The sequence below is a fragment of the Clytia hemisphaerica genome, unplaced genomic scaffold (genome assembly GCF_902728285.1).
Source record: "Clytia hemisphaerica strain Z4C2 unplaced genomic scaffold, Clytia hemisphaerica genome assembly, whole genome shotgun sequence".
NCBI classification, from domain to species: domain Eukaryota; kingdom Metazoa; phylum Cnidaria; class Hydrozoa; order Leptothecata; family Clytiidae; genus Clytia; species Clytia hemisphaerica.
Genome location: NW_027103551.1, coordinates 2576272 through 2589700, shown reverse-complemented (window position 1 = coordinate 2589700; position 13429 = coordinate 2576272). Strand labels below are relative to the sequence as shown.

The following is a 13429-nucleotide window of genomic DNA, read 5'->3' as shown; positions in this document are numbered from 1 at the left end:
GATTGGCACTAGAGTTACTAGTAAGACAAAGCTCAAATCCAGAAGTGACGCGGTATGTACCAATAAATAGTCTCATTTCAAACTTCACGAAGAAGTGAGATCAGTGTTTCAAGAGTTAAATTTTTTGTAATAAATCAATTTAAGGCGATGTCCACGATGTACGAGCAAGTCCACCATTAAATCTGGATCATTTTTTGAAAAATCAAATATCTCGACTTCGAAGTGGATTAAAGGAATTGATAGATGGGCTCGGCAAATGAGTTTGGCAGTAAGTTCAAATATTTTGTTCCTGAATACTTCCCTCCTTCGTGTTTTTCTCAATGTTGAAAAAAGATAACTAACCACGGGCCACGGCGTTTAGAGCAATAATCGTAACCCTGCGTTTCGTGCGCGGATTAATCATGATGAAGAATACCATGCGGACTCTCTATATAAACCTATTTGTTTAGGAGATCAAAGAGGACTTAGCATTATCAAAACCATCCGCTAGCCAAATGATGAAAGCATTCCGCGAGCAATGTCAAGGTTTTTTAGAAGACTTTCCAGTCGAAGCAGGTGGTCCTGGTGTACAGGTCAAAGTAATGGAGCTTAAGGTATATTTTTCTTATTCCTATCTTGAAGTAATACTGTCAAATATTCTTTCAAAATTATCTAAGCTATTTAAATCGATTGGTAATCTATAGGTGGGGTGATAGCAGCCTCCTCACCTTTTATCAAAATACACTTTTTTTTAATTTCCTAGCCAAATTTAACAAATTTTAGCCTTCAGCCTCTCCATTTTTACAAATCAAACAAATATAATAATTTCCTTTGATAAGTGAAACACCTTTGGAACTATTGTATCTTAGATGTGAATGAGATAAGCATGTCAACGATTTTATTTATATCCTTTTCGAGAAAAGGGACAAGTGTTTCGTATTGTATGTTAAGTATCCCTCCCCTCAGTAGGATTAAAAATGGGGACGTTCTTTAACCCTTTCCCGTCTCGCTGTAAGCTGTACTGTGGTAGTTACGTAAGCCTAAAACGCGATCAACCAGTAGGTTTGGTGGTTCGGAAAATCACTATTTGTGGCTTTTCTACCCGGGGGGGAGCTGGGAAAAAGACCGACGGGTATGTGCGGGTCTTAAGGGTACCTTTTTCAATATCTTTAAAATGCACTGTAAGGGTCGGACAAACTAGAGATACACTGTAAGGTTAGAAATTTCAGAAAATTCTTGAAAAATCTAGATATCTTGACCAAAAATGCTAGAATTTTGATCATTTTTTGCACCAAAAGGATCGAAAATTCGGGGGAAAATGCACTGTAAGGTTAGAAATTTCAGAAAATTCTTGAAAAATCTAGATATCTTGACCAAAAATGCTAGAATTTTGACCAAAAATCCTAGAATTTGACCATTTTTTGCACTAAGGGTATTATTTTCACTGATTTTTGCTGCACTGTAAGGGTGCAATTTTAAAAGTCAATTTTTGGCCCGCACATACCGTCAGTCCGCAAACCCAGTGTCCCCCCGGGCTTTTCTAGCGCTTTAGTCGCTTTAAATCTTTGAAAATAGGAAGTTAGATAAAATGTCATGACACAAGTTGACTTTTTTAGCATTGATGAATCAAAGCAGGGAGATTTTATGCAGAATAACGGTTCGGACGAAAAAGGTCGTCACTTTTGACTGGGGAACAGTTTTTACTTGAATTTTTAGTATTTGTTCAAAATACAAAACGCTCGAATATATCTAAATTTGAAGCAATTCTGTAATGTCAGAATTCTTGAATTCTTATATTTTTTAATATCCGCCATTTTGAATTACGTGAGCAACAGAAATATCTTGGTAGTTTTATTTTTTTGTCGTAAATTAGGTTTTGAAAAAAGATTATTTGTAAAAAGGTAGGACTACCCAAAAATCAAAAAGAAATTAGACAAGTTCCTTAAACATCGCGTTTTGCTTGTTAAAAACTGAGATGTGAGAGGGTTAAATGTATAATCTTTCCCTTGAATTTCCGCGGGGTTGACATTTCAGGTATTATTTCAAACGTTGATGGTTCTTTGGCCAATTTTTTTCAGTTGGGACGGGGTAATATAATGATAACAATATTAATATATCTTCATGTAGAAATGCAAGAACGATCAAGGATGCAATATTCTCGTCCTCTTGGATAACTCTAACGGCCGAGGATGTCTCGTACACAACACTAGAGGAAGATACCAAGATGAGAACTACCGCTATGTTTTACCTATCATAGCAGGTACCATAGTTTTCAGTGAACTTGGGAATCTAAATGCCAGACCAAATGTTGCTTTTTCTAACGCGATCGAACTCTTCCAAGGCAGCGAGGAGGCAAAGATGCACGCTTCGACATGGCTAGGAGCAATGCATGGGATTCGTTGTGAGCAGGCTGGTGGCGTACTTGCAGAATATAACCTTCGGTTCTGGGTGCAAGATAATCTAAGCTTCAGTAAGAGATTCTTCGAGGGCTTTAAAAGACGAAAACAATACATAAACTTTTGAAAACATAAAGATTTTTAGATGTAGATGACTTTCAGTAACAAAAGAAGATCTTCTGAGTTTTACTCCTTAAGTGTATTAATTTTGTGGTGGGAATTGGATTTGACTGATTTGACAGTTTTAGGTTAAATCTGCCTAATTGAATAGCCACTAAATTTTTAAACATTGACCGTCCGCCTAATTAAATACCAGCCCAAAATAATACACTTAAGGTAATCGTATTTTTATTGCTTTGATTGTAAATTGTATGTTGTGAAATAAAAAAACGAGAAAAAAATACAACTTTAAACAATATTGTATGTTACCCTCAACTCAGGACATATGATACTCTAAAACATTAGGTAAGATTCTTTACCAGTGACAGTCAAAATACTTAGGTAAGATTATTTACCAGTGATCGTCAAAATACTTAGGTAAGATTCTTTACCAGTGATAGTCAAAATACTTAGGTAAGATTCTTTACCAGCGATCGTCAAAATACTTAGGTAAGATTCTTTACCAGTGATCCTAAAAATACTTAGGTAAGATTCTTTACCAGTGATCGTCAAGATACTTAGGTACGATTCTTTACCAGTGACAGTCAAAATACTTAGGTAAGATTCTTTACCAGTGATCGTCAAAATACTTAGGTAAGATTCTTTACCAGTGATCCTAAAAATACTTAGGTAAGATTCTTTACCAGTGATCGTCAAAATACTTAGGTCTTCTTTACCAGTGACAGTCAAAATACTTAGGTAAGATTCTTTACCAGTGACAGTCAAAATACTTAGGTAAGATTCTTTACCAGTGACGTCAAAATACTTAGGTAGATTCTTTAGGTAGGATTCTTTACCAGTGGATCGTCAAGACACTTAGGTAGGACTCTTTACCAGTGACAGTCAAAATACTTAGGTAACATTCTTTACCAGTGATCGTCAAGATACTTAGGTAAGATTCTTTACCAGTGATCGTCAAGATACTTAGGTACAATTCTTTACCAGTGACAGTCAAAATACTTAGGTAAGATTCTTTACCAGTGATCCTAAAAATACTTAGGTAAGATTCTTTACCAGTGATCATCAAGATACTTAGGTACGGTTCTTTACCATAGTGACAGTCAAAATACTTAGGTACGGTTCTTTACCAGTGACAGTCAAAATACTTAGGTAAGATTCTTTACCAATGACAGTCAAAATACTTAGGTAAGATTCTTTACCAGTGATCGTCAAGACACTTAGGTAAGATTCTTTACCAGTGATCGTCAAGATACTTAGGTAAGATTCTTTACCAGTGAAGGGAATCGCCTAGGTAAGACTCTTTACCAGTGAAAGGAGATGACTCTTAGGTAACATTCTTTACTAGTGAAATCTGGTCAGTAAATTGAAAAAAACCACTCTTAGGTAGCATTCTTTACCAGCTTTTTTACTGGTAAAGAATGCTACCTTGGGTACCGATAACTGCACCTGATCCGAATATTTCAAGAGCATGAAATTTTGGTTTCTAAACGTGTTTTTTATAAGAAACAAATGACTAATTTTAATAGATCGTCACTATTTGTGTTCTGAATGATTGTTTAATGGTCACGCTTATGTAGATATCAATTATATATGTGTTAAATGCATAACCAGGTAGGTCCATAAAAGTATCACTTGTTTTCTCAAATATTACGACCTTGATTGTAAAAAAATATCTCAATTCCAAGAAAAACGGCGTACTGTACAACCAGGACCCGGACCGGACCTTGGACCCTGAGAAAACACGGACCCCGGACCTTTACCAAAACCCGGACCCCTCGTAAATTTTCGAGAAAACACGGACCCCCTTCCAATGTTCCCTTACTCCCAATGTTCCCATACTCCCTTATGTTTCATTAATCCCAATGTTTCTATACTTCTCAATGGCCAGCTTTCTTAAAAAGTCGGCAAAAATCGGCAAAAAGTACCCAAAAAGGCGATTTCGGGCTATCGGGTTCACCCCGAACGCGTGAATTCTGAGCCAACTGGAAATGGTATAAACTCCAAATTTGGCAGGGAACCTTCCTTCGTCACCCTGAAGACTCCCTCAAAATTTAAGCTCGATCGGCACGCGTTCGGGGTGAACCCGATAGCCCGAAATCACCTTTTTGGGTATTTTTGGCCGATTTTTGCCGACTTTTTAAGACGAAACGAAAGGTTGCCACGGGTCAGAGCACACTTTGGGAAGGCCCAGGAACAATTTAGAACCCAGTGGAGTGGATGCAGTGTTCGGGCGGGCCCAAAGTCCGGGGTCTGGTAAAGTCAGTTTTGACGAATTTCAGGGGCTTCTGGGTAATTTTCACTTGGTTTTCAGAACTCGGGACCCCGATTTTCGGAATCTACGCCTCAAAATACATGAAATATGGTCTAACTGAAAACTTAGATGGCACCGTCCTTCACTCGAACCAGCGACCTCCAGCATGTGGACCCAATATTTAGCCTTTAGGCTAGCTGACCATTGCGAAGTATAGAAACATTGGGATTAATGAAACATAAGGGATTGTGGGAACATTGGGAGTAAGGGAACATTGGAAGGGGGGTCCGTGTTTTCTCGAAAATTTACGAGGGGTCCAGGTTTTCGTAAAGGTCCGGGGTCCGTGTTTTCTCAGAGTCCAAGGTCCGGTCCGGGTCCTGGTTGTACAGTACGCCAAGAAAATTTGTACTACCCTAGAAAGAAGCACTTATTTTGCTTGAATGAAATTATGCAATCGATTGGGCTTTTCGCGTAAAATATCGACTTTTTCGATTTAAAGTTTTGCAGCATTTTTCTCAAAATTTTTACTCCCTTTTTGGAGAAAGAAGTCTAAATTAGAGGCTTGTTTTAGAACTAAAAAATTAGTCCAAACTCGGGGTAAAGGGTCTCTGAGGAGCCAGATTTTCTTCTCCAACTAATTTTTTACCTGACTTATCAAGCTTCCTGAAGAATAAAAAAGGTTTGAGTAATTAAAATTTAAGGTATAACTGACATACTGAGATTGGATTAAATTTCTCAGAAAACTTTTTTCTTCAATTTTTTCTCGGCTATAGTTCTGAAATTTCCTTTAAATTCAAAGTTGATGGACCGACTACAGACAAAAACTGGTTGATAGTTCAAAAAAATAGTTTTATGGAAAATTGACTTCCCAGCATAGTATCGATGGGGAGTACTGTTTTCCTGGAGGGGGTGATAATTCCCTAGGAAAAATGTACTCCCGGGAGTACTTTTATCCTAGGTTTTTCGGGGAGTACTTTTTTCCTGTGACACCGGCCTTTAGTCGTCCCTTTTCTTGATTTGAGTAAGTCAAGATGACGTCATATTTTCTAACGGAAGAACTCGAGAAATGCCGGATTTTGACAATTATGTTTTTTTCTTAGTAACAGTCCAAAATATAATAAAAATACCCTAATCCAAGGTCAGAATCACAAACTTTCACTGTAATTTTTCTCTTATTTATAAACAAAATCACAATAGCTTGGTTGTCCCTTTGCCTGTTAAAATTCATCTCCTGTTAACCTTAGCCAGAGTAAAACCGACATTGAGTGAGTGGCTTAACAGTAACTGCGTAACACAGTGGGGTATCGGCAATTTTTCGGGTGTGTACGTTAGAAAAATGACTTTTGTAATAGCAAGGATCAAAAGATTGGCGTCTTGAAAATCAACTACTGGTCGGCTCTGATGCTACCATGTTCTATTTTACCCAGAAATCTTTCCAATAGTGTCCCTGCTTATTGGGAAAAGTTAGGGTCGGAGCCAGTAACTAAACTTTTTGGACTAGCGATTAAAATTCTCCCCAGCTAATATAAATGTCAATCATTTTTTCACTAACTTGGGTACTCTCTTAATCAACAAAAACTCTACATAATGTCGGGGAAATTCCCAAAAGACAGCCATACGAACGATTTTCTCTAAGGTCTAAAGTAAAATTTTACGTGCATGTGAAAAAAGCTTAAAACACTTTAAAAATCGACCTATCAAATTAAACAGAAGCATAATTAAACGATGCATCAGTATTTTCCTTTCAGGCATCAAAAAAAGATAATTAACTGTCTAAATGACCATTTGTTATATAAAGGAAGGTTGAATTACATTGAAAGGAATAAAATTCGTCGAAAAAAGCAAAAAAATCTTGTAAAATTCATAAAAATACATCAAATATGGGTTTCGAGGTATATCCAGCCTTTACTTAGACTTTATCCATTCTTTTACCAAAAATCTTAGGAAAACTTCGGTAGAAATAAATTAAAGTGATTTTGATGAAGATTTTAAACCCTTTCGACCCTTCAGTTTCCAAATTTTTGATAGGTCGATTTTTAATGTATTCGAGCACTTTCTGAAAGTAACTTTTTTATTCAATTGAGTAAAACCTTTAATTTAATAAATGATGGTGGGATGGAGCATGTTTCATTGCACCAACGCGAAAAAAGCTTCTCGTGTCCCCAAGCCTTTAAATGGAATTAACTTTAGTACGTTATTTTTTAGAATGAAATTAATTCTTATTTTCAGCGAAACAAATTCCTTTCCATGAATCCAACTTACTTGAAGCTGGTGGATTTGATGAAAACAAGAGACCCGTTTTACGAACCCACGCCTCCATCACCCATCGAAGAAAGCTCGAAAGAAGACCACGAAAGAAAAAGTTAATCCACACAAAAGATATATTACATCATAACGCTCTCTAATTCGACTTTCTACTATTCGAAGTCCTCACCAACAAGAAACTCTCTTAAAAAATCGCATTCCCCCTTGAAAATCGAATTAGAGAGCGCCAACTGTATATACAACATCGTGATTATCAATTAATCCTAGTGCTACAATTGAGATTGGATAACAAAAAAAATCAACCACATGATAGACTTCTTTTAAAGAAATTATTTTGAAAGAAACTTGTTGTGCACGGGTTGTTAGATCTATTGTTAGGAGGTTTTTAAGGGTATCTTTCGTCCTTTTTGACCTACTTATTGCAGATTGAACCTTCTTCTAAGCACTCATTATAGTTAAAAACTTTACCTTTCAGCTAACATAACAAAAATGATACTCAATAGCTTAGTAGTAAGCCTCTAATCTTTTTTGAATAATCTCTTTTTAATAAGAACCAATATGTTATTGTTGATGATTGACTGTTCTTTTGGTATTTCGAGCCTGAAATGTTTCTTACCGTGTTCTTATTTTTAGCTAGAGCAATATTTCGGCAATTTACCCTTTATAACTCATTTTTTCTACTTTGTTATCTGAAGTTTGGAATTCCAGGCTCAGCATTCTTCGTAAATTGTTCCTACTTTTTGGAATTTTTCAGCCTCGTTGTTCTTTTAAAGTTGTTCCCGTGAAGTCGTTCTTCTAAAGTTTTTCCGTTGAAAAAAGAGTGCATTGGTTGAATTTTTAATATGATAACTTGATTTCTTCCATTCAATACCGGCCTTTAAGCTTTGTTACTTTTTACTCCAAGAAAAATAGCGTGAAAAGCAATCTCAACATCACAACTTTTTCTTCCAACAAAAAACAATATTATTTTTTTAAGATTCAAACACTGTAAATAATCATGTATGAAAATTGTATTATTAGAATATGAGATATAATTGATATTTATTAGTTTTTGTCACTTTATTGCGATAAAAATATTCCGAGATAACTTTTATGACCTTTCTTAAAAGAAAAATAATTGTTCCATTGTAAATATTCTTGTGAGAAAATATTATTTGAGATTAAAAAAATATTCATGTTGCGAATTATTATGGTCTACAACTTGATCTGGTTTACAAAGCTTTCAAAATGATCTGAGTAATTCAAACCCAACTTTGTTAAAGGTTTTGTTTTTACATAAGTGTCCCCGTTTTATATTAGACACATATTTTTCATATCAGGACAGTAGTGTCTGCCTATTGTTATATTATACTGATATTTTCTGACCAATCTTGCTCCACATACGTGTCAATTCAATGTAAAAAAGCTTGTAAATCAAAATTAATGAGTAAGCAAACGATACTACTCTTATTTAAAAACAAAACCTTTAAGCAATACAAATTTTGTTCGTTGGTTTACCGACCCCACCGACACTAAAATTTCTAAAATTGAAATTCTGAGAAATTAATAATTCAATTTTTAGATTTTCCAGATGAAATTCTATTTTTGGGATGTTTTGACCTGTAAAACAACAAATTCTGCTTACCGAATAAATATGTCTGTCCCTATATCAGGCTTGCATTATGCTTAACATTCTATTGTTCTCAAGCAATTGAGCCAAAAACTGAGCCTTTATATGCTTATAAAAGAATAAAAACATGTATTAGTATTTCGAAATTACAAGTGCAAAGAATGGCTAACACGTTAAATATATTGTTGTATCCAACAAAATTCTCCTTAAGTGCTTTTACTTATATATAACAACGAAAAGTAACGGAAAATTTTTCAACCTGTTAGATCCATTAAGTTTAAAGCCCGAAGGGCTAGAGTAGAATCTCTAACCTTTCTCAGACAAGAAAAAATGAAGCCTTAAAAAATGCGCCGTTTGATATTTTTTTCGAAATTTAGCGGTAAATTTTAGTTTCAATCTGTCATTTGTGTAAAAACCAGGCGAGCCGCTCAAGGCCGCGCAACTTTTGTAGGATTTGTTGGCTTCAAATCCTACCAAGGAAATTCGATTCTAGCCCTTCGGGTTAAACTTCATTGGTTATATCTCTTTATGGCCATTCATTATTGATGTGATTTTGTTTCGGTGGGGAAGAAAAGATTTGCTACCAGAAAACTAATACACAGGTTGCAAAATTATATCAGTGCAGTCAAAATATATGATTACTCGGAAAAGTTCACGTGATTTTATTCCCATGTTACTTGCTTTATAACTTACAGCTGATTACTTTATTATTGTCAATAGATTCAAACCAATCAGAAATAAATGTTATGTAACAAGCACATAAAAATTTCGTGAATGATTGTAGTCCATACGGGCAGCATGAAACTTGAAGTTCTAAATAATAAATCAAAATATCTTTCTTTGAATTGGAACGAGCTCTTATGTTATCGAGCACTATCTGCAGATAGAAGAAAATAGACTTGTCAAATTCATTTTCCAAATTTTTCTGGGTCATATTTCTCAGAAATCATTGTGCTCCAAATTATCTTTCGAACGGTGTATGATATGTGACTAATTGAAGCATTCAATTCATTCATTGAAAAATGCCATTTTATTAAGACAAACATAAGAGTACACTTTAGTCAACACTTGAAGAAATGGTTTTAGCGCTAGTAGGAAATTTTGTCAATAGCACTTTTGATAACTCCTAATAAAATGCACCCCCATACCCCACCTCGCAGACCCGGTGGGATTTTTTCAGCCAGTAGAACTAAAAATAATGAAATAATGGACTGAAACACGATAGGGATTTAGATTCCATTGTTTTCGAGCACAAATAATTAGGAAAAATTTTGCAGCAAGAATTGATTTATTTGATTATTTTCAGTGGGGACAAAAGTTTTTTGGACGACGATATTTTGGCCAATTTTTCCAATAGAAAGGGGTCCCAGTAGGTCTGAGAAGGGGGTGTCAAAATCTAGAGAGGGACCTTTAAGTTATTCTTCATCTACTTAGTGTTATACCTAGGGAGCCATATTTTATCTTTCATCCATGAAATATTTATCAATTTCATCGCTTATTGTTCTTTCTTTTCCTTTTGTTCCGTTGGTACTTAGTTAAGTAACATGCTTGCTTTTTTTTCTAAGAGTACGATACTGTGTGGCGAATTCTTATGAAAAAAATGTGAGCAGATTGAGTCTCCGATCTATGAACTTACATTAAAATGATATTCATTTTGAGAAGATCATGTGAGAATATTTTAGATACCCCACAGCAGACCTTCAATTCACGCAATCACGCAATTTTTATTTTCCAACAAATATTCAAGCAATTTTTTCGAAATTAACGTAAATTCTGTTCACCCAAAGTTTTCTAATTCGCACATTTACGCAGCTTTTTTTTAATCTTCACGTACTTACGCAAGTGAAAAAGCCCATTCACAGATTCACCCAAACCGCTGGAGGGACGTAAGCTTGAAAATAAGGATAAAACTAGAAAAAGCCAAGGATGAGCCGATAGATTTACTTATTCTAATAAAAAGCATGGAAAGTCTCTTACTGTTCTGTTTTTTTCTTTTTGTTTTGTATTCTTCCCTTTCCCTATTCTTTGAGACATACGGGGAGACATACCACTATTTAAAGTGCGAGAAAGCCATGTTAAACGTCATTTGTGTTTTACATCTAAGCAAATAGAGAGTACGAGATTTTAAGATTAAAAAAAATACAATATTTTTAGTTAGGACACTCTTGAAACGTACAACACAGTATCAACTGTGACAAAAGTTCATATTTTCGTGATTTGTAATTTAAGGATATTTCAAAATAAGAAGTAAAAGGAAACAGAAATCAGATTAACAATAATCGAAGATTTTCGATTTTACAATAACAATAACATCAGAAGAAGGCTTTATTTGGGTTTTATTATATCGAAACTTCATTTTGAACTCTTGTTATTCGATGCTTGGTTATGCCTCTTAAATATCCAAACTTTTACAGTCACCATCGACATAGCTTGAGTACAAAACCATTGCTATCAGCATCTTCACGAAACAGTATCTCATCCGATACAGTACCACCAAATTCACCAGCGTTCTATAACAACAGTAACCCAATTCGGAATACAAATTGTCCCGATTTGTTATTCAAGAAAGATTCGACAGAGAAACAGTTATCAAATATGTCAACAGAAACCATCCAAAAAAGTTTTCAAATGGGTATTCAACATACTTCTGAATTCGAATCAAGACGCAACTCTCTTTCATTTGACAATAACAAAATTCTCGAGCACATGCGCTTTTCAATGGATGTTCGAATGGATTTTCAAGATTCGAATCGTTCAAAACGACGTGGTGTTGTCATTTCCTTAGGTATTGACCAACTGCGCTCTACTATTATCACACCGGCAGCGCTCACATGTGATTGGGATATAAGATCATACGGTCTGTTTCAAAGAAGAGGGATGAACAATAAAGAACGGTCAAATACTTTCTGTTAGAATTGACCACGGAAAATTCATAGAAGGTTTGGATTTTCAATTGCGGTGAGAGGGTGAGAAACGACTCCAAGGCAACGTATCCAGATGATATATAAACAGACAGTGTTTTGATGTATTTTTGCTTGAACAGTGAACGCTTTGTGGCGATACAAATTGTAAAGATTAATGTTAGTGCCCAATACTGTCATGAATAAATGTGACTTTATCGATAGCTTTTAAACACCGAAAAGAACTAAAAATTGTCATATAAAGCTCAATGACAAATATTTCCATTACTTCTGATATTCAAAGTCCTTTATTTTATCTTAACCAAATGAAGGATGCTTCGAATCAATGAGACAGGGGTGTAGTATTCTAGTAGCGTAGCCAGGGGGGCAAAGTTTGTGTAGGAGAGCAGATTTTTATGACATAGTAAAAGTCTTTTAATACTGCGAATAGATAACTACAGTGTCATAAAAATTTGCTCTCCTACAGAAATTTTGCACCCCTCCTGTCTTCGCTACTACATTCTAGATCCATTCTCAGTGCAGCTCAAAAAGGTACCCTTATAGTGCATTTTACCGAACTTTTCTGACCCTTACAGTCTTACAGTGTAGTTTGATTCCATATCTTATTTTGCTGAAGCCAGCTGAAAATGAGCCATAGATTTTAAAAAGATTCGTCTTTTTAAGTATATGTTACTTTTCTATGTTACTGCAGTAATAAAATTTTTATTGTTTCACAAAAGTAACAACAATAGCCCAGGGGGTATATGTGCGGACGGAAAAAACGACCCTTATAGAGACTAATTTTTGCTGAAAAGGTGACCCTTAGAGTGAAAGTTCTTTTTCTAAATGTTCAACTTCAACAATATTTTTCGATCGCTTAAAGATAGCTTTTTTCTAATGGCCCCCAAAACGTAGGCTTGCAACATTAGCGATTTCTCGAGACCATTTTATAAAATATGAACATGAATTTTTGACCATAGTTTGATAATGTGATTTAGAGGATTTTGGGCATAATTTGGTGATAAAATTTTACAGTATACCGCTGGTTGTTAAAATGCAGGTTTGGGGCCCCCAAAACGTAAGTCTAGTTAAAATCAAATTATGAAGCCCAATTGTAATAGAGTGAGGAACTATTAACATATTTTTGTTTTTCCTTAAATTTACGACCCTCAATGCATGTAAAATCTATGATTTTTATAAACTATTTCAAGATTTTCGATGATGCAAAGTTCAGACTGAAAATTTAGAGATTTTCAAAATGACAATTTTGATCAAACGTTGTCTTAAATCCTTAAATAAGTTTCTGAAAAATGACTTCTTTTGAAAATGATTCCATTCTTGTAAGTAGATTCTTACAAGAAGAAATATTGTGCACCATCCTTTGTTTACTTTGTAAGAACTAATAACAAGCATCCTGTGGATAGATTTTGACCTTTAAAAAGGTTCTAGACCAATAAAATACCTTCAGAATGTTATTTCTAACGATTACAAGTGTTTTTCAAACATTTTCTTTGTCTTTTACAGCAATTAAAGCTGACCTGTCAGCACTGACCTGCGTCCTGTGTCCTGTGTCCTGCGTTTCGAACCAACCGATTCCAGGATGGCCAGCAATTGCAAAGGGAGGTAGGTGTATCGCTAGCCTACCCGCAATCACAACGTCCCTGTACGCTCGGGTTGATTTTTTTTGAGAGTTTTCAACTGACTTTTTGTTGAGTTAAAGGGTTTTGACCATAACTTTTGAGATTTTCAACTGAATTTTTTTAGTTAGAGAGTTTTCAACCAAGCTTTTTCTAGGTGAAAACATTGTGCTTAGTTGAAAATATGACCTTTCAGGTCCATCTTAAAAAAGAGTGCTATAATTTTGCATAAATTATGCAGATTGTGGGGAAATTCCCTGTTTTCAATCAAT

The 13429-nt window shown here is 35.1% G+C and overlaps 1 protein-coding gene across 6 annotated transcripts in view; it reads left to right on the top strand.

The window, feature by feature from the left end:
• Positions 1 to 7809, top strand: part of LOC136800299 (leucine-rich repeat-containing protein 71-like) — a 48880-nt gene extending 41071 nt beyond the window's left edge. For 2 of the 6 annotated variants that reach the window (XM_067056925.1, XM_067056924.1), the window contains exon 12: positions 6976 to 7808. In XM_067056925.1, coding sequence (XP_066913026.1) covers positions 6976 to 7113 — 138 coding nt within the window. In that variant the 3' untranslated portion in view covers positions 7114 to 7808. Of the gene's footprint in view, positions 1 to 6975 lie in introns of all 6 variants that reach the window. The other 4 variants (XM_067056928.1, XM_067056927.1, XM_067056923.1 and 1 more) reach the window with 3 other exon arrangements.
• The last annotated feature ends 5620 nt before the right edge of the window (positions 7810 to 13429 follow it).